General features: G+C 40.1%; 1 protein-coding gene across 1 annotated transcript in view; it reads right to left on the bottom strand.

The window, feature by feature from the left end:
- Positions 1 to 2,045: 2,045 nt before the first annotated feature.
- Positions 2,046 to 21,387, bottom strand: part of sema3c (sema domain, immunoglobulin domain (Ig), short basic domain, secreted, (semaphorin) 3C) — a 39,840-nt gene continuing 20,498 nt past the window's right edge. Inside the window, exons 5-18 of the mRNA XM_017411632.3 lie at positions 20,217 to 20,336; positions 18,982 to 19,072; positions 16,701 to 16,820; positions 16,444 to 16,586; positions 16,244 to 16,358; positions 15,736 to 15,805; positions 13,691 to 13,835; positions 11,492 to 11,714; positions 9,628 to 9,716; positions 8,170 to 8,211; positions 7,793 to 7,950; positions 6,262 to 6,329; positions 4,743 to 4,873; positions 2,046 to 4,248 (exon numbers count right to left, since the gene is read on the bottom strand). Of these exons, the coding sequence (XP_017267121.1) occupies positions 3,814 to 4,248; positions 4,743 to 4,873; positions 6,262 to 6,329; positions 7,793 to 7,950; positions 8,170 to 8,211; positions 9,628 to 9,716; positions 11,492 to 11,714; positions 13,691 to 13,835; positions 15,736 to 15,805; positions 16,244 to 16,358; positions 16,444 to 16,586; positions 16,701 to 16,820; positions 18,982 to 19,072; positions 20,217 to 20,336 (1,950 nt within the window). The 3' untranslated portion in view covers positions 2,046 to 3,813. The remainder of the gene's footprint in view (positions 4,249 to 4,742; positions 4,874 to 6,261; positions 6,330 to 7,792; positions 7,951 to 8,169; positions 8,212 to 9,627; positions 9,717 to 11,491; positions 11,715 to 13,690; positions 13,836 to 15,735; positions 15,806 to 16,243; positions 16,359 to 16,443; positions 16,587 to 16,700; positions 16,821 to 18,981; positions 19,073 to 20,216; positions 20,337 to 21,387) is intronic.

The following is a 21,387-nucleotide window of genomic DNA, read 5'->3' as shown; positions in this document are numbered from 1 at the left end:
TACAACCCTGTCCAATAGCCTTTATTTTTATAACAAAGGCTGCTAAACATATTCATGTCCTTCGTAATTGCTTTGCAACTGAGATTTGGAGGAAAGGACAAAACCCTGATTAGTATACACCAGGGATTAATGACACTTGATTAAATCCTCCTCTTGTAAAGACAAAATGTCAAAAATGAGAAGATGTTCTTGAAAGACCCAAATGCAGACACGCTGGAGTCAGTCATAGGAGCAAAGCAAGCTACTTAGCAACTAATCCAAAGCAAACCACTGAGCAAGCAAGAATAAATGAAGGTGGACTGAAGAAAACAAGGAATATATATACTGGAAGGGGTGATGAGTAAATATAAACAGGTGTGCTGATTGGGAATGGGAAATGGTGAAGGAGGAACTGGAACTGGCCAACTTGTGGCTTTAACAAGAAAAAAAAAACAAGAACATAACTCAGCAGAATAATCCAAACAACCAAAACTAATCCAACCCACAGTGGAACTTCAGAATATCAAACAAAAATCTATTAAAACAGCAAAGTTAAAACAAAGACCCCAAACCCACATCACCAATGCTAAAAAACGAGTGGCAACGATGCACTCCCTGAACACTTGAACACACCGCAAACACCACATCCAACTGTTTGTATAAAATAATTTATGCCTGCACAAGTGCTAATGTCAAACAGAACATGTCTGCTTAATAATAATTATAAATCAATCTTTCTTTTATTTAGTTCTTGTGGAAAGTGTTGCTTGTTTGGATGTAAGAAGATGACTGATAAGAAGACATTTTGTTTAACCTGTTGATGTTGCATTTGCTTTTTGTTGTCACTGCTGCCTCCTTTTTGAATAAAAGCACCTTTAAGTCAAATTCAGCTGAAACCATCACTAAGCCTTGGTTGTGCTGCAGTCTATGGGAGAAAAAAAAGCCCCTATAGTTAACTAATAATCACTATGTCTGGGTTAAACCAACCTGTAAGAGCTAGTGGTCAGTGTGAATCATGCCTACAACTGACAAAAAGTTTCATCTGCTAAAAGCAGCACTGAAATCAGAGCTAAAGCTCAACAGAGAGGGATGTTCAAGTTCAAGTTGAATTTGTTAAACATTTTAAGCCATGTTCCTCTCAAATGATCAGCTTTTAGCTTTAGACTGAGAGCCAGGTTAGCTAGCTGTTTCACAGATCTTTGCAGCTTCATATTTTCTGTATGGAAACACTAGTTTAAATGACTTCATCTCACACTTGAAGGAATCGCTAGTTTTTTAAAAGGTGTAAACTGTTATACAGATGCAGACAATTTTGTCTGTACCTTATGGTTAAAGAAAAAACCAACAAAGGTTGCTGAAATACCTTAAAACTGACCAAAGTAAACATAACAATAATAATAATAATAATAATAATAATAAATACTCAAAATCAACTAATGAAAGTTAATCATTGCTTTTGCTGCATGTTGCAGCTCCTTCCACAGAGGTTCAACAGGATTTAGATCAGAGCTGGTTGGCTTTTTTATGATTTGGTGTCCTCCTCGGTCCACTAAATCCACTTTGGCTCAAACAGTGATGGATGGTGCGATCTGACACCTATATACTTTGACCTCAGAGTTCACCTCTAATCTCTTAGGCAGTTGTTCTGGGCTCTTTGGTCACCATTTGTGTTATCCGTCTCTTCAATTTCCTCTTGCAGCCTCGTCCAGGGAGGTTGGCCCCAGTCCTGTGGACCTTAAACATCTGAATAATCTGTGCAGCTGTAGTCACCAGAACATCAAACTGCTTGGAGATGATCTTATAGTCTTTACTTTTTAACATGCTGCTCAATAATTTTCTTTCTATCTCCTGAGACAACTCTGTCCTTAGCTTTCTGCACTCCATGTTCAGTGTGGTACACACCATGATACCAAACAGCAAAGTGACTACCTTTCACCTTTAAATAAGCAGACTGACTGATTACAAATCTGAATAGACCTGTGATGTCAAAGAATATCCTCAAAACAATGTAGCCTAACAAGACACTATTTTGTTGTTTGTTGTGTTATGTAAAAACTGAATCTCTGTTAAACAGTTGGACATTTATTAAGGCTACCAAGACAATAATAAATACATTTATTTCATGACAATAAAATTAGACTGAGTAGACATGTTGCTGGTTGCATGGTTTTGCTATGTGTGGAGCAGAGAAGATTCCCACTTTCTCGAAATGAAAAGAATACCTTGTATCTCTGCAAATTGCAGATACGGTCATAGTTGGCGAATAATGTTGAAACTACATACACAATGAAATATTTTCACAATTAAGTTAAAAGACTGAAAGGAAATTAAACAATCTGTACACAAGCAAGAACCTATCTACACGAGCTATGCTTCCAAAACAAGTCTCTTCACAAATCCTCTAACTCACAGACTACTTTACTGACAGTCTCTTCCTTCGATAAAAAGAATTTCCACATAGCCAAAGAGTGTGGAAAAGTCAACGATCCGAACCGTTTGACATGAACCCCAGTTTTTATAAAATGGAAGCTTGTTTAGTCACTGAAATTGAATCCAGTAAAGTAGCAAAAGCCTTTCGCTTCACCTTAAGTAAACATTCCTCTGTGAATAAAAAGAGGAAAATGTGTAGCATAATGTAGTTTTGTTACAGTGAGGCAAACTCTTAAACATCTGAGGTTAAATAAGTAGAATTTAATTATCTACTCAGTTAAGTACGGTAGCCCTGAGGTGCAAAAAAATCATTTTGTCCCCCAATTTACAACTAAACTAAAAACATAGACAACAAAAACTAAAAATACAGTATTTCAAACAACGGGAACAAACAGACAACATCATGCCACATTGGGTTTATTATTATTTTTAGATTATTTTCCTGTTTCAGATTATTTATCTGTTTTGAAAAGCCTATATCTCACTTGGCTCCAACTGTTGGTGATTGGAGCTGATTGTTGTCTCCAATTGGTCACAGTTGGGTTTCACCAAATCCTCCTTAAATTATGTCACATTTCTTGCACTTTCTGACTTGTAAAAGCTACACTGACATTGGTTTGAAAGAATATCTAAAATAGAGTTTTTTATATTGTTAATTTTTGTGAAAAGGCTTTATTTATTATTGTGTTTTTCACCTCAAGGCCACTGTAGTTAAACGTTTTTTGATCTTAGGAAAGTTAGGGTTCACAGTTTTTGCCCAGATATGTTTAATCCGGGTCATTTACCCTCTGCTTTTTTGTATATTTGATGCTTTTGTGGACAATCTGAAAAAACTAACTTATATAATCCAATAAAAGGCAATGCAGTTTTCCTAGATTGGAGCTATTTTGTTAGTCAAAACATTAATCAAATTAGAGAACAATGTAATAATATCCTAGTATATTTCTCATTGAAAGAAGCTGAAACAGTCAAAAATGCATTTGTGTTTCTTTTGTCCCTTTTTAAGCACCCCTACTTCATAGCACGGTTTTACACTTTGCTGTTTTTCAAACTACGAGATAATATCCACCTGATTCACTTTTCTTTCTGACGTTAAAGATAAAATAGTAAAATAGTAGTTGTAGTCAGTGTGGTGCTATCATGTGGATTATCAGCTGAGGCCACGGTTGATTTGTGGAAGTCGTAACATGTCCGCCTCATTTCGTGTTCTATCACAGGAAATAAACAGCTGGTGGCTGCCTTCGTGTGTTACCACATGCATAAAAAAGGACTGTGCTGAATAAAAAGTCCCTAAATCAGCTTTCTCATTTTACTATGCGGCAGCTGAAACGAGAACAGAAAAACAGCAGTCTGTAGTTACTTTGAAGGGTATTGGATCAGAGGAAGGTGTGCGTGTCCATTGCTTCAGGCTTCTGGGGGGTCGTTGCGTCTGTTGCGGCTCTTCCTCCGGTCCAACAGGGGCTTCAGTTTGGCCAGATCCCCCCTGAGGGATCCAGGCGGCAGTGGTGGTTGCTGCTGCTGTTGCTGTTGCCTTTGCTGCAGTTTCTGAAAGTCCTTCCTCTCTTTGCAGTACTGTTGCACAGCCAGGCTCTCTGCGGGGCTGAAGGCTTCCAACAGGGCCTTCGGGTGCAAAGAGCCGGCCCAGGCCCAGGGGGACTGCCGTTTGTCTGTCAGCACCCTCACCATGGCCTCGCTCAGCACATGCAGACGGATCTTGGCCACGGTGCGCTTGAAGCCGTTCTCAGTGGTCAGGCAGTAGTAGAGGCCCTGGTCCGACTGCTGGAGGGAGCGGATGAGGAGGCCGTGTTCGGTGGAGAGGACACGCTCGCTCAGCTTCACCTGCAGAAAGCCACAGATACTATTCAATAAAAAAGGCGTGCACTTCTCGAGAAGCCCAATTAAATCTAAAGAGCTCAAAAGGAAAAGCAACTGGACTTCTATTCTGTAGCTGAAGACGTTTCGCTTCCCGTCCGGGGAGCTTTACAAGTTCAATGCTAGAGTGTGTTCCATTTTTACAAGCTAAAATTTAACTAAATGGTTTCCAATGTATACAGTAACATACATTTAATATACTTTTATCTAACTCACCTTTTTGTCAAAAGTTAATCAATGGTAGATTTATATCTAATGATTACTTGCTGAGAATTTCATCTCTAGCTTGCCATGATATGCCTTGTTAAATAAATGTTTAATCATCAGAGCAGCCCCGCGTGGATAAGAAAAAGGACACTTAATCATTTACATCTTGAAGGATTTTTATTATCTCCACAGTTCCATAAAGGCTTATTATAAATTACAGATGAACTCTTGACTCCGTCGGATGTCAGACTGACCTCCTTCCTCCTGTCGTTGTCCCTCTGCATGAGCCAGCGAATCGACGCCCGAGGAAACTTTGGAACGCATTCCAGGAAGGTGGTGTTGTTTCTCACGCCATACTGCATTATCTCCACGGCGTTCCTGTAGGCTAACACACACACACACAGAGTCACAAGGAGGCACATCAGACGTCACTCGCTGACAGACACGAAACTCACAGATGGGCTCAAATCTGTCTCGAGTCTCAGGATGACGGAGAAATGTTGACACAAAGCTCAGTTTGGCTCTCGCAGCACAGCTCAACCCCATGCAGGCTTCGTTTTCTTCAAACAATATAACCTTCAGTCCATCAAACCAACCCACATTCCTGTCATGTGCTTTGGCTTGGACTGAAATGGGTTATTAGTCAGCCAGATGTGTGACAGGGATGTGACTAATTACTGGTAATGACCACATGGTTGGCTCCCCAAACTCATGTTTGACAGCATGTTTGCCAGCGCAGGTTCATTTGCTGCACAATGCACAAGCTTCCATTATGACATAAGAAGTCTAGCCTTATCAATGCATGTCTGAGTTAAATATTAATCTCTTCATCAACTGACCTTTTGGGAGGAGAGGAACTTAATACTTTCCTAAATATAAACCGAGGTTTAAAGATCAATTAGATGCATATCAAATTTGAGAATCTGATTGATTTTTTAGCTACCTGCTTTTAGTTCTTTTTTTGTATCTGTTGAAGTGGAGTTTTGTGTTTATAAACAATTAGTATCTTACCTGCTTCAGATACCATTTATGGACAGAGAAATACATCGTTATTGGCTGGTTTTGGCAATAATAGTTTCGTGACTTAGCACAACAAGTAGTAAATCCTACTGATTTCCGAGTTGCAACAGAAACACAGTTGAATTGAATTTGATGTTGTTCTAAATTCTGATGTCTTACTTCCAAAAAAACAACAACAAAAAAACAAAAGAAAAGCAACCATTAGTTCTGGCTGACTTGACAAGCTAACAGCTAATCCGAGAGGGGACAAGCCAAAGTGGATTGTTGCCGTCTCATCTCATGCTGCTCATTCAAACATTACTTTGTATTCTTTTATTTTGCAGTCCATTTTTTGGAAGGGCTAAAGCTAGCTGCAGCTATTTGCACTTGAAAAATATTAGCCTAGCATTTCTTGACAGAATGCATATTGTCTGTCATCTCTGATGCCAGAGTTTAAAACTGAAACATATTCTGAGAAGTCAGAGTTGGAGCCATTTTGATCAAACCTTTGGTTAAAATTGACTGAGTTAAAACCTTTTTTTAGTTAGCTGTGGCGGCCATCTTGAAATGGGTTGACTCAAAATGCTAATGGCTGTTAGCTTGTCAATCTGGTCAGAATTGAACCATTTCTCCAAGCTGAGGCTGTTGGAAGCATTACCTGCAACAGAAAGTGTGTAAATTGTTCCTAACCTTCTCATTATACTTTAAGAAAATCTGAACTGTTGCTTTAAACTGTTCTACTGTTGTGGAAAAAAGAGATGCAGTTTTATTTACCTTTTAAATTGAATCCTCTACACTGAACGAGTGGATTTCCATGCATAATATCCTGCCTTCTGCTTCTCCTGCAAAAAAAAAAAAGGAAGAACAAATATTTGAGTAGAGGCCATAAATAATAATTTGAAAATAAAACACACAGCAATAACATCCTTCCTCCTTTCATAATGAAACTGTGCGAGGAAAGGCCGCTGCCAGAAACAACATGAGGAAAATCTGAGCATGTCATCCTGCTCAGTGGTGCACACTCATAGGGAACAGCATGGGAACAGCTGACACATTTCAATTTAAAAAAAAAAGAAAAAGAAAAAGAAAAAAAACAAAAAAACTGATTTGGAGTTTTTGTTCTTGGGCCAAACTAAACTCAACCCCTGACTGACTCGAACCCGCGGCCGGTCCTCAAAGGGGACCGCTGACGTGTACGTTTAAAGGCGAGGCGTCGCCCCGACCCGCTCTGTGTTGTGTCTGCAAACGGCGAGAGCAGCGTTTGTGACGTGGCTCGAGCCGCTCGCCGACGGATCCCAGTCATCTGATCCCGCTGCACTCCCAATCTGTGGGATGGATCTTTCTGTCCCGGTTTGAAAGATTATTCATCAGCTGCTGCCCACATTCTGGTACGCTGACTGAACTCAGATTTATCGTTCAACTGATGAATCATTGTCATTTCAATGCACACTACGGAAAAAAAAAATGAATGAAAGCCTAAAAGTCTAGCATTTCTTGAAGCGGATGCATCTCACCTGCCACCTCTCATGGTAAAGACTTCAAATAAAAACATCTTCTGGTGAAAATGGATGTTGAAACCATTTTGACCAAACTTTGTAAATGATGCCATGTGCAGTTTCATGTAATATTGTGAGTTCTTGTGCAATGTGTTAGCACTTTGAGTATAAGTTTTGAATCACTCTCAACTACTACCACGCCAAGTTTTAGCTTAATATCTGTACAACCGATTGAGCTATAGCCGTTTTTGTGTTGGCTAAGACTGATTAGTTGTGGTGGCCGTCTTGACTTGGGTTAACTCCAAAAGTTAATCATTTGTAGAGGTATAATCAGTGGTTACTTTCTGAGAGTTTCATTAAAATTTATCCAGGATTTTGGGAGATATTTTGCCAACAGACAGTTGGAGTTGACGCAAACAGTTAATGCCAAAGTTTTAAGCTAAAGTAATGAACAATGTTTAGCACTCAAACAGTGTATTTGGGATGATGCTCAGCTGCTAACACACCAAATATTAGTTCAATATCAGTAGCATTTGCCGAGTTAGAGACATTTTTATGGTTGATAAAGTTTTACTAACAGTGCAAACAACAACAACACTCTTGCATACACGCACACACAGGTGGAAGTCTACCTAAACAGCCAAAATCTACACTTTTTAATGCAAATACGTTTGTTTTGGTGTCCTGAAAAGGTTTATTTGTGTTAAATCCATGGTGAACCCTAAATCCCGCTTTGTATTTCGTTTAAAGATGCTGCAAAATGCTCCAACACAGCAGGTGGGGGCTCTAAAACGGGACCATTTCTGTACCTTTTGCCAGTTGGATAGAAGCGAGAGCAGCTCAGTCCGTCCCAGGCACAGTAGGGGTCTCTGGCGAGGCAGCAGTCAGCGCAGGCCGAGCCGTAGGCGTGACAACGGTGCAGGGAGACCTGCGAGACCCCGAACTCCGAGCTGACGTACAGCTGTTGCTGCGAAAGCGAACGGTTCAGATGTCAGCTTCCTGTTTGCCTTGAGAAGTGGCCGGCTGACAGGAAAATGAGGCGGAGCGCTGAAGCAATTACAGCCCAATTCGCTCCAAAGCTTTGGAGCGGCCCCCGGAGAGTTTTCATTCATCACTCATCGTCATGGACAATAAATTATGTTTTAAGCAGCAGAAATGAAGCAGATATAAAACAGGGAAAGCTTACTTTTTTGGAGGATATTCTTAGGTTTGTGACAGGAGCTTGATTCTGGAAAACAAAAGGAACAAAAAAGTCAAAGTTAACGTCTGAACAGGAATGCTGGAAACATGTAAAAATCTACAAAGTTTCCCTAATTGCTAGTATTCTAATTATCATGTTTTTTACCATCTACATACAAAGGCAAAAGGGTGATAATGTTGTTTGTGTGTGTGTTCATTTTTCTGAAGTGTTACCAAAGTATTTCATGAACCACAAGGTGGATTTTGATTAAACTCTCAGGAAGTTACCCCGGGATGTTCCTCTACAAGTGCTAAGTGTTTGGCGTCAACCTGATTCAAAATGGCCACCACAGCTAATCAACCTCCTCAAACCCCCAAAATGCTGAAACTCAGCCACTTGTGCAGATATTGAGCTAAGATTTGGTGTGGCAGCAGGCGAGAGTATATGCCAACACATACTCTCAACACCAACTGCTCATGCAAAATCTGCTTTTTAAACTTTGCTTTTAGCTATTACAATCAACTGTGTCTGTCTGTTAGCAAAACATTTTATGAATCACCAGATGGATTTTAATGAAACTTTCAGGAAATATTCATTAAATGTACATCTACAATTGATTAACCATTGTAGTCAATCTACTTCAAGATGGCTGCCACAGCCAGCTGACCTTAGTAAACACAAAAATGGCTATATTTCACTCAATTTAACAGACTTTGAGATCAAATTTGGTGTGGCTGTAGCTGAGTGTCATCCTTAACACATACTTAGAGCACTACACATTGGGTGCTGTTTTTGCTGGAAACTTTGGGATCAGCCTTTGCCATCAGCCTTGTTTCTTTGTTGGCAAAATATTTCACGAATCCCTGGACAGATTTTAACGAAACTCTCCAAAAGTAATCGCTGGATATGCATTTATGGCTGATTACGTTTTGGAAGCAACCCAATTCAAGATGGTTGCCACGAAACTGTTCATAATGTTATTTTAAAGACTGAAAAAAGGCGCTCTTTTAAGGAATGCTGGGCCTTTAATTTCATTGGAGCAATGAAAATGGAGACAAACAAACATAACACCCCCCCACCTCCCAAAAACAAGGAAGAATTTCAGACTTCCCAGAAGAATTCCTTTTTTTTTTCAGAAATAAGAAAAAAGGATTTTGACTGCTGCAGCCCAGGTGGAGTTAAAACATCAAAGAAGTCTCTCAAATGTGACGACAATTTGAGACGATTTTTTCCAGCCAAGATGAAACAACATGTGCAAAGGTTCAGTCAGGGCAATAAGCAGACGGCTGCAGAACGCGAGCATGTTTCCCATCACTCCGCGCTGCACTACATCCATCCCGCCGGCGTCACCCCTGCTTTTCGCCTGTCTGCTCTCGGCCTTTGTGACGCGTACCCACAGCCTCCACCTCACCGCCTCTGATTTTGAAGCGAGGAAAAAGTGCAAAAACTTAAACAGAAAGGAACCTTAAAGACTTCCAGCTCCTCCAGGATCAGATCCTCCTGCATCGACTGGTTGCTCGGCAGCACAATCACTTTCTGTATCGTACCTTTATCTGTGGGCAGAAAGAGAGGCCGTTAGGAATCAATATGACTCATTGATGAGCTAGAACTCATTTTTTTGTCCACCAAAAAAACCCTTTAGGTTTAGGCAATTGTGGCAGGAGTTGGGATTGGGAATTCTTAAACCCACACCCGGGAGGTGAAGCACCACGAAAAAGGCCTCCTCATCAATACGGCCGCTTCGTCCCGAGGAACAGAGCACGAGGACTTGCAGAAACAGCTCCTGCAAACGCCTCGATAAGAGCGTCCCCCGCTTCCCGGAGACAAAGCGCCGTTTCAGAGGGCAGATAGGCCTCGACGGCGCTGGCTTTTCTTCCAAGAATCCAAGGCGGGAGGAACAGACAGAGGAGGCTGCTCGATAAACACAGGCAGCTGCGCGAGAGGCTCCCAGAGCTGTTTGCTGAATGCAAATGCGCGCGACGTGGAGATGCACAAACACGAGCGCACCGTGTGTACCGCATACAAATACATATTACTGGGTGTTATGAGCAGAGAAACAGACAGAGAGGTAATGCCTCTCTGCCTCATTTGGTCTTGAAATCAGTGTGGGTAGATTCTAAACCAGAACTCCTCTGGGTCTGACCCCCCCCCATCAAAACTACAACTTAAATAAGTGTCTGAGGCTGTATTTGTTTCTGTGCTTATGCTACTATTACGCACTATTTTTAAAATCCTGCTGTAGCCTTGGAGGAGGTGTGCGCTCTCTGAGTGCTTCTAGTTTTAGCCTGCTTTAATTCATGTGCCTGTTTAGAGTCATTTAGCATTATTTTGTTGTTGTTTGGGCTCTCTTTCTGGTCTTTTGTGTGCATGATCTTGTTTTTCTAATTGTAATATCACCATCCACTTATTTTGTATAAAAACGTAAAAAAAAGTAGGTAAAATTGTAAGTATTCACAAATTAGTTTTTCTAGCTTAATAGCTATTGTGATTGATGTTTTTTATTAGCATATTTTGATTATGAGTTCTTTTTTTGTGGCATTTTATTCCTGCCATAGGCAGAATTTTATTTATTTTTTTTCCTTTTTTTTGGTTGTATCTTCTTAAAGTAAATTATTCGACGGATTCACTGGCCTGAAAGCCGCTGCACAAATTGGGGCCCTGAGCCTGTTCCTGGTATCAAACTGAGCTGGGACGGAGTCAAGTTGGTGACTCCAGGTTCCAGGAAAGTTGCGAGAAAACAGGCGAGACTCACCGAACTTCTAGTGTTTGAGACCAGTGACTAACTAGTCTCTTTTGAGCAGCTGCTCAGTAAAGTATGGACTTTCCAGGACTCTCTTTCGATGACATAAATGATGTAATTTATGCCTAATATACCTTGAACAGACACAAAGACCAAGCAGAGCCCGCCTGTGTTATCACTGTACCCACTGTGTGCTTTAAACGTTGTTATCTGATTCTCTGATACTAAAGCTGGAGGAACAGGAACAGGAACAGGATTCTGAGAAATCATTTACTTATAAAACATCTCAGAGATAAGTCAGAATAGTAAGAACTGAGTCAGGCCTTTATGTTATACAGTCTTTATTCTCTCTCCAGCATTTTTTAAAAATCATGTTTAAAATTCATATATATCGGGGAATTAATCAGATGACAAATTAATTTCTTTCTTTTAGCCTACAGTAAAAAAAATGCCCCTTTTACAATATATGTTACCAATAATGTGCAGCAGTTTGTCTCTTTATTTTGTTCCTGATATTAATCACTAACATGACAGATGAGGAGAGACAAACCCTTTTAGATTAACTCAGACACACGTGTAGAATCGTACCTGTGCCCAGGAAAAGCACTTGGTAGTTTCCGTCCGCGGCCGCCACCTGATCCACGGCCACCGAGGTGTATTTATAGTCGGCGTTGGTCCGAACCACTAGGGGTCTCCTTCCCACCGGGTAGATGTGGTTAAACATGACTGGATGGTTGCGGACAAAGTTCACCACATCATCTGGGAACTCTTTAGTTGTGTGGATGTCGGGTGTGAAGGCTCCGCCGGGACACTGGACAGACACCATTTTTAAAAAATCGTTTTTTTTCCTCATGTTTACAGAGATTTAAACTTTTTTCCCCCCCCCGTCTTAATTCAACAACATGAGACAACAAACAGAAAACCGTAGAACAACTCATTAACATAATACAGATGGAAATAAAGGATAACTTGCAGATGTGTTATGTGTTTATTTGTCTGTAGAAATCAATATGTTGCTGGTAATAAATCCCCAAGAACAAATCTTGAAGTTTTTGATTCAATTTATTCTACAGACAAATCCAAAAATTGTGTCTGTTATCTTGGGCTTTATTATCTTTATTCTTAGTTTTTACTGCTCTGTCAGTGTATTTTATTCAGTTGTTAACATCTGATGTGCAATACAAATACACACTGTCAACTAGAACTCTTGTTTCTCAAAAAAATGCTTCTTTTCAGTGAAAGAAAATAAAAAAAGTTGTTTTTTTAAGATGAATGGAATAAATTTGTGGTCTGAGTTTGTATTTTGTTTCTGTGTGAGGTCAGTTTGAACTGTTTTAATGATTCTAGCTACGAGGTTATGACCACGGCGGCATGAAGTAGGGGTGCGCAGGGTGCTACAGTGCCCCGTGATAAATGCCAGAGCTCTTTAAGTCCAAATGCTTAAAGAAACAATAAAAAACAAATGAATAAAAACAGATTTTATTAGTGCTATGTGTGTTTACCTTACTTAGTTTTGTAAATCTGGTTTACAGCTGCACATCTGTGTGCAAAACCTGAAACCTTAAAAAGCCACAGAAAGTGGGCAGGTTTGCAATAGGTCATGATTGCATTTTAATGAATTTTGTCTGTCCAAAACTTACAGCATATTCCTATATAAATTTCACTGCGTATATTTGGTATTATAATAATCTTCATATGAGTGTTTGTTTGGCTCTTAAAAATCCCTACATGCTCATAACACCCCCTCCCCAAACTAAAAACACATTCCTACAGCCATGGTTAAGTCATAAACTATTTTGGTTCCTAATCACTGGACAGTCATCCATAAAACCCCAAACAGATGTGAAGGGTGACCAGTGGAGCCGATTTATGACAATGTTAAAAACGGTGATATGTGGTTTTTGCCCGAGAGCGACAAAGTGTGGAATTCAGATCCCTGACATTCTTAGAACAATTAATTCTTAGAAGATTAATGCGAGTATTCTTAGAGTCAACCAACACATGTGATGATGTTGGAGGATAAAACCTATCCTCACACATACAGGAACTTATTTATCAAAGATAAATGAATTTTTAATCAAAGCAAATTTACTGTTGGTCTTTGGTCTGTTCATGCTGTTGTGTTTGTCCATAATGTTGAATTATTAATTTAATACCTGCACACTTGTCTTCTCTTTTAGTATCAGGGTCATTGTAAAAACTAGGTTTACAATACTTATCGTTTAAAGAACGAAAATGAAAATATTCTGATGTTAAATTTTTGAATTTAGCATGGTTTTATCTTAAAAATACTTGGGTGTTAAAAAGAGTATTTCACTGATATTAGCTGTGGCACACCAAAAAAAAACTGACATTGATGAAAGGAAAAAAATATTGAATTATTTTGTAATTGCACGCCATAAGCTAAAAACACAATATAAATAGGAACAAGCAAAATCTGTGATCTGTGAGCAAAATCAAAGAGGTTTATTGGTAAAATGATCTAAAATTGGCTAATTAGGAAACTCTGAAGTGGAGAAATAAAAGTATTTTCTTATTGCTAAATTTGATTGGTCAGCCATGTTATAGTGTGCTAAAGTTTATCCAATTCTGTTGTTTTATTTTTGGAAAAGTCTATAAAATGTCTAACCCAAGGTAAATCTGAAACAATCATACAGTATTAGGGAATATTTAGCTTACTGTTTTCCTTCCTACCGGGTCAGGTTAAAGCAAATATATACAGATATTTAAAATATGCAGTGAAACAGCCGGTCACAGAATGACCAAGTGGCCTGAAACTGAACTCACGGTTCCTGGTCTTGGGTAAGGGATGCGCCCCTGGAACGCCACCCACTGGAAGTTGGGCCCCTCTCTGTGAGCAAAGGGCCCGTTGAAGACAGTCAGGATGTCTGCCATGTTGTACACACACACCGCTGAGCCTTTAAACACGGAGCTGAGGAAATAAAACGCATGTGTCGCATTAGACACCGACATTTTTCTTCGACATTTCCGAGAAAGTATGAGTCGCACATCCTGGATTGATCTGTCGCTTCGCGCCAGCTACTTCCTTCTTCTTATGTGATGTGGCTTGGCTGAAGCATTTAAAACCACGCTGCATTAACACATAAAAGGTGCTTTGTTGGGAGAGGGAACAGGAGCATATTGTGCAAAGCAGAGACAGAGAAATAAACAGAAATATTGAGCTCAGAGGATCCTGGATGGACCTCACTGTTTGGTTTGGCTGTGTTTTCTGACCGGGGTTACAATGCTGTTGACTTTCTGTGATCCTGAGATAAAAAGTGATGTAAAGGTCCATGGCAGTGACACCCTGAGTTACACAGAAAAAACTCCATTAAGGATCAAAACAAACGGATCAAGTGATCTCTCCTGTAAATCGCCAGCATTTCCTCGGAGCCTGGAAGCTGAATGAAAGCAGCCTGTTTTGTGTGGTCGACTGCAGCTACCGCAGAAGTTTGTACAGCATGTGGTGAACGGTTCTCCTCTTTGTTTGAACTGTCAAAAACCATCAGATTAGGTTCATAATATTTTGACAGCATCAGTTCTGTTTTGCTGAAACTTCAGCATTCTGGGTTTCATTTGAGAAACCTGTGTTTGTTTGTGTTTTCTTTTCACATAAAGGTTTAAAGTTAGTGTTTTGTTATATGAAATATGAGGAGCTTATTGGACTTATTAGACTAGACTTGAAGTATTTGCTTATTGTATGACTATCAGTGTCTCACATTGCTGTGGAGGAATTTCCACTCTCGTTGCCCACTCTTCTTTACACCATTACTGCAGTTCATTGAGATTTGCAGACTTTTTTTGTTTGCACAGCTCTCCTAAAATCCCAGCTCAACAGTCCAGATCTCGGGTTGATGTTGACTGGGATGCTGCAACATCTCGATTCTTTCCATTTTCAGCCATTCTGCTGTAGAGTTGCTGCTGTGTTTGGGATCTTTGTCCTTTTGCATGACTCAGTATCAACCAAGCCTTAGCTGTCGGACAGTTGACCTCACATTTGACCCTAGAACTTTCAGTCACCGAGTCAAAAGCCCATAATACCACCCCTCCACCACCGTGCTTGACAGTGAGTATGAGGTTTTTGTGCCGATTTGTTGTGTTTGGGTTTCACCAGACATGACGCTGTGCATTGTGACCGAACATCTCTACTATGGTCTTGTGTATCTAAAGGACGTAGTTCCAGAAATCCTGTGGTTCATGCTGCTATGTTCTTTTTTGGGGGAAAAAAAAGGCTTTTTCCTGCCTTAAATGTTTTCCACTTGTGAATGACTTTTATCGCTGTAGAATAATGGCCTCCAAATTGTTTAGCCCTTCCCAGATTTATGAGCAGAAACAGTTGCTTCTTTAAGGTCATTGCTGTTGTCTTTCCTGCTTGGCGTTGTGCTAACACATACATATATGCTCCAGATCAATTAGTGTACATCTTTCCATTATAAAACACAGATAAATCAATAAAAAAAATACTCACAAAATCAGAACTTGAATTAAAGCAGTACTCATGGACTAATTTAAACTTTTAGCTGTTTAATTGTCTACTTTGTTATTTTCATATCAGACTAGAAACAAGAGTGTAGTCCAGCTATACAGAAATGATCATCAACATCCTCTCTACACTCAAATAACTTTGATTCCACACTTATAAAAAACACCACACACATTATTTTATGACATAGAAACGCTATATATATACTGCACAGAAAGAGATCAGACAGAACATCAGTGTAAAGGATATTCTGTGTAAACATGACGTGATGGTTTTTTTTTTAAACAGAGAGAAATCCGTTTCTGCTGATACCCAGTCAGTGTTTAATCGTTGGCTCCGTCAGCCTCACCTTGTGGATGTGAAGACTCCAAAAAGCAACAGGCCTTTGGGCTGATCTGTTTCCAGCAAAAACACACTCTCTGTAAGGGAAGACACGGATGTGTTCAGATGGACAGATGCATATTTCTTACCGTTTAAGTACCTGAAACTAATTTGCCTTTTCATTTTTCAAATAAAGTGAGCCGCTAAATTATGAACGCATGACTTGATGAATGCACGTTTTGACAGAGTGGAGCCGAGAAAGCTAAACACAAGGTCAGCAGTGTTAAGGGATCTGACAATAACCTCAAATCTAAATCCAGATCAAACTGAGGAATTTCTGTGGACTGTTTATGGAAAAAATAAACCGCTGGAAACCTCAGAGCAAGTTACTGAAAATTATGATGTATTTGGTTTTTTGGCATATGTACTTCTTACACGACAAAGAGTGTTTAGACTTGTCTCATACACCCTCCATGAAATGGTAAAAAAAAAGGGCACAGTTATAAAAGCACGTGATCTGTGTCCCCTTGCCTCACCAAGTTCGTCAAAATGTGTTTCTGTGCCGTCCTCCTCCAGCACCGAACACACCATCCTGGCTTTAAGGAAGGTGGTCCACTTGTTTACGAGGCTGCGCTGCCCTCCAATGTCATTCTGAAGGGAACAGGAGCACATACGGAAACTTGAAACCATCAGGCTTTCATTATTGATTTGTTCGCATGCAGACAACGGCACTCACTGGACACACTCTGGCAACCATGGTGTGGATATTTTTGGTGTTTCCGCTGTTATCCGTCAACCTTTCGCGGAAGAAAAAATACAATTTGGCGTCGTTTGGGTCCGTTCCATCTGGGATCAGGTGGGCATCAATGAAAATTGGCTCTGGATGAAACAGACAAGATAACAGGCTTCATGACAGCTAATTATAGAAACGTTTTTTTTTTTTTTTTCCTCTTTGTGGATCCATATTTATGCTTTTAAATGCCATTTTCCCACCACTTAGCCATTTGGAGTTGTGCTGATCTGTCCTCACTGCATTTCTCTTGGTGAGGCTCCTGAAGATGGCAGCATCTGTCCCCATAAAGTCAATGTACATGCCAGAGAACAGCTCCTGATCTGGAAGCACACACACACAGAGCAGGTTATTCTCATTAATTTTTGCAGAATCTAAGAAATAAAAACACCGAATATGGCTAAATCATTGCAACGTTTTATTTGGCAATTAGCTACGTAGCATTAATATTTCCTGAAAATGTCTATAAATTCTCAGAAAGCACAAAGCTATAGAAACGATGAGCTTCGTTGTATTCCTTTCCTCTTGCTTTATTGTATCCCGGTTTCAGATCATGTGTTTGAAACCTAAGAATATTGCCCGCATCCAAGCTACATATGCTGAACATTAGGTGTTAACAGCTCTCAGCTGGTCACAGGGGGTCCAAAAACATGCTGATGGTAGGTCGAAAACTTCCTTAGCTGAGGCTGTAAGTGCTGCATCACCGCTCTCGCAGCACTCTGTCCGACCTCCGCCGCATGTGGCAGATTAACTTCCTTCCTAGCCCTGTAGGTTATATTCCACTCTGGGATCTCAGGCGAGGCTCCCAGTCTGGCAAAGCTGCTGCTGACATGGAAAAGCTCATGTGTCGGAAAGCAGAGCTGTGACGAGGGCACAATATTTCATCTTTGTGTCATCCGAATGGCAACCCAACACCTCTCGGCCAATCGGATCAAAGGAGCTTGTTAGCTTGAAAGAGATATCAGCCTCTGTGAATGCTGTGTGTCAAGAGTTATAGCTATTTTGGGAATCTCCCCATAAATTGGATCAAAAAAGAAACTTAAAGCTAAAACAATTACTTTCAGAACATTAAATTTTGATAGAAACTACAATAAAGAGACTATAGGAGACATTTAAATTGAAAGATTATTGTTATGCAAGATTTTATTTGATTTTTTTTTACAACTTTTTAGTTTAATTTGCAAGTTTTCCAGATGTAACAATGTGCACTGTTCCACTATTTTGTAAAAGACTAAACATTTAGTCAAAAATTTGACTTTTTTTTTTTTTTTTTTTGAAATAAAATTGAGGGTTTTGAGCTTCGAATCATAAAACAACTTTTAAAAAAATTCAAGAATTTTCTGTATAAGTCTTTCTGTGAGGGACAGAGTTCAAAACAAACACTGAATAAAATCAAATCTCTGGTCCTTGAGGTGCAACCGCTTAATTACTGAACACTGACAACACTGTCATCCACAGATGCAGATTAAATCTGAAAAGCAGGGAACTTCAAGTGGTGGCCTGCTGGCCATATCTGGCCAACAAACTTATTTCTTTTCCTGACCAAAAAGTAAAAAATTATGAACAAATCAAACACAGTTTGACATATTATTCAGTTCATTCATTCACAACATTTGACAGACATTTGAATTCCAGCAGCTAAATAAAAAAATAAAACACCTGCCACTTCGCAGGATGGAGAGCTCTGGATTCTTCGCTCAGTAGGATGCAAGAAGCTCCATCATGCAGGAGGTTCAAGTTTGAGTTTAGCGTTCAGTATGATTATTTTTGTTACCAATCTTGGCTCTCTGTGAATAAGTTTCTATGAAGCTGTGTTGCAGTTGAACCATGATTACACTGCACTGGCCCTTTTGTAGCTCAAGTGAAAGTAAAACAACCCGTCTTTTAGTGCTTTCCTTCAGGCACCAACTCAACTTACTGTCAAACTTGTTTTGTTTTGTTTTTTTAAACAAATTTTGGATTTATAGTAATTTTTAAAACATATTCTACTTATTTACAATATACATAATGATCCACAGGTAAAGTCACGAGCAAAATCATAAAAGGAAAATGAAGTGATACACTGTGTCACACCGTGGAAAATATGCCAACTTGGCAAACGCCATATATTTATGGCAGCAGAGATCTTATAAGTAAAAGCAGCTGATTATAATTAACTAAAACATGGTTAATCAAAGGTCTACCTAATTAGAATATGTCCCTTCAATGATTTTTATGACCCCTGCTCTGAAGTCTGAATGTGTTGGCATAAAGGTTTGCACATCTGAGAAGATGTGATCAGTACTGAATGATACATACAAGTTTTAAAGAAATATATAAAAGGCTAATACATCTCTTCAACACACTGCTATCCACATTTTGCATGACTCTGTAGAAAAGTGCTGCTAAAGGCAACAGTGCAGACTGCTTTTATTGTCGATAGTAAAGGAAAACGAGTTTTCTGAAGTCTAGAAATGGGTTAAAAAAAGAGATGAAAGCACCTACTGATCATGACAGAGACCGTGTTCACGCGAGGATTGAAGGAGCACCTTCCTTTTCCCGATTCAGTCCTCGAGTCGATGTAAAACACTTGTTCCTGCCACAAAGAAAACATTTTTAAAAGTCAGACATTTTGGAGAATTTAGTCCATCTCGTGGCTTCTATCCCAATAAAACAGACAATGAGCAAAACAAATGTCTCACAAAGGGGCCAGGCAAGACAGGCATGCCTTAGTTTACCTTAACTGGCCCATGTGGACCACTAAAAGAAAAAGCCATTGTAGAGGAAGGGAGGAATTTCCATGCTGATGTGTTGGAAAGCCATCTTTCCAAGCTGCAACACCCTTCTGCTGGTGTCCAAGAGTAACCTGGGTGAATCACAGCACTTCCTGCCCCATCCATTAAAATGTTGCATGCTGGATGACATCAGCTAAACAGAATTATTCCGGGAAAATATGTCTTGTTTGACAAAAACTTATAGAGGTGGACACAGTGCAGCTGGCAGGCTCTGGCGTGATAATTACTACAAAACTAAACCATAACACCCTGTAAAGATGGAGCAAAAGAATGGCATTTATCACTCAAAAAAAGAAAGACACAAAACAGCTTTCATGTGCAAATGACATGTTGCCTCCATCCTATTGCGTTTCAAAATACCGTAACAGTTTGGGACACCCTCACAGAGCAGCAGACCAGTCTGAGTTCGCCAGCATCTTATGCCTAACAGATCTCTTTTCTCGAGACGCTGACATGACTGAGCTCAGGGGTTGCAAACAGAGCAGTCTGCCTTTTCAAACAAAAGCCCCACATGACAAAAGGCACCACGGTGAGAGGAGAGAGCCAGTCTTTCTCTGCTTGTTAGGCGTTTGGCAGCAGTCTGCGGCTGAATATGTTCACTCGTGGAGCTCTTTTCCTCCTGGAGGGCTTTCCTGCTCGAACTTCCAGTGCTGTGTGGCCGGATATGAGAGCCCGGAACACGCTAGGCCTCAATTTTCTCCCTCTTATTCTCTCATTTGAAGAGGTATGCAACAGACAACTTAAAGCTACAGAGTCTCATTGTTAAAAACAAAAAAACAAAAACACATGGTGACACTTAACTCGTGCTGTGATGGGATTACATCAGCTGTACTTAGTCTTATTTATTTATGTTTTTTGCAGATGGCAGAGATCTTGTGTCACTCCGTAGCCTCTCAGTTGTGGTTTCATTTCCTTAATAAAGCAAATCCATCATGGTGAACCCACCTCTGGTCTTCGGCCCCTGTTGATGTACACACAGACGGGACTGTACGCTCCGCTGCCGCACATAAACAGATGAGTTCTGTTGTACGGCTGCACCACCCGGACGAAGTTCCCACAGCCGTGCTGCGAAAGCACAGATAAACAAGGAGGCACATAAACAATCCAGTCAGGGGAGTTAAATTTGAAAACAGCCATCTGTCATGAAGAACATTTATTGTTATGGTTATTGCCAATTTGAGAAAGTAAATTACACACTGCTCCTGTCACTAACCACGTTTTGAACTTAAAGATCCAACCTGATGCTTCAGATGTTTGTTGCACAAAAGTCATAACTGATTGGAAAACGGGCAGGAGCTTTATTTTTTATTTATTTATTTATTTTTTAAAAAGTACTTGTCAGATCTTTGGACTAGTCAAGCAATGTCAGTCATGAAGTAACTTCACCCTGAACAACAAAACATAAAAACTGGAATCTTCTTTCTGTTCTTCCTTTCCATTGTCAACTCCTTGCAAAGGATGGGTTATAGCAACGGAATGAGGATTCAACACAATCTGCTGGCTTCCTTGGATTTATAACTTTATCTAATTGGCATTTCATAATGTGCTTAATGCAAATGTATTGTATTATAATAGACATTAAATTGACTATAGTTGAATTTGAATCCAAACTAAATTTATGTTGTTTTTTTTTGTTGGTATGGTGCCCTGAGATTACTTTAATAGTGAATTTGTACTTGAAGTCCTGCACCTTTGTGACCTCTGCTCCTTGTAGCCTCACTGTTCCACCTGCCTCCCTCTCATTCACACACAGGTCCTCTGTCTCGCTACGGCTGACTTTCATCCCTCCACCTCTTCAAGTTCCCTTCCACCTGTCCCCTGTTCTCACCACAGATCATGATGTCATCTGCAAACATCACAGTCCTCGGGGATTCCTGCCTGACCTCATCTGTCAGTCTGTCCATCACCAGATCAAACAAGAAGGGGCTCAGAGATGATCCTTGATGCACTCCCACCTCCACATTGAAGCTATCTGTCCTTCCTACAGCACACCTCACCACTGTCCCACTGTCCTGCTTTCCTCATACATGTCCTGCACCAGTCTAACATACTTCTCTGCCACCCCAGGTTTCCTCATACAACCCCACAGCTCCTCCCTTGGCACCCTGCCGTATGT

Source organism: Kryptolebias marmoratus, linkage group LG18, assembly GCF_001649575.2.
Source record: "Kryptolebias marmoratus isolate JLee-2015 linkage group LG18, ASM164957v2, whole genome shotgun sequence".
In the NCBI taxonomy this organism is placed as follows: domain Eukaryota; kingdom Metazoa; phylum Chordata; class Actinopteri; order Cyprinodontiformes; family Rivulidae; genus Kryptolebias; species Kryptolebias marmoratus.
The sequence above is the reverse complement of the archived record's forward strand: the minus strand, read 5'-3'. Positions and strand labels throughout refer to the sequence as shown.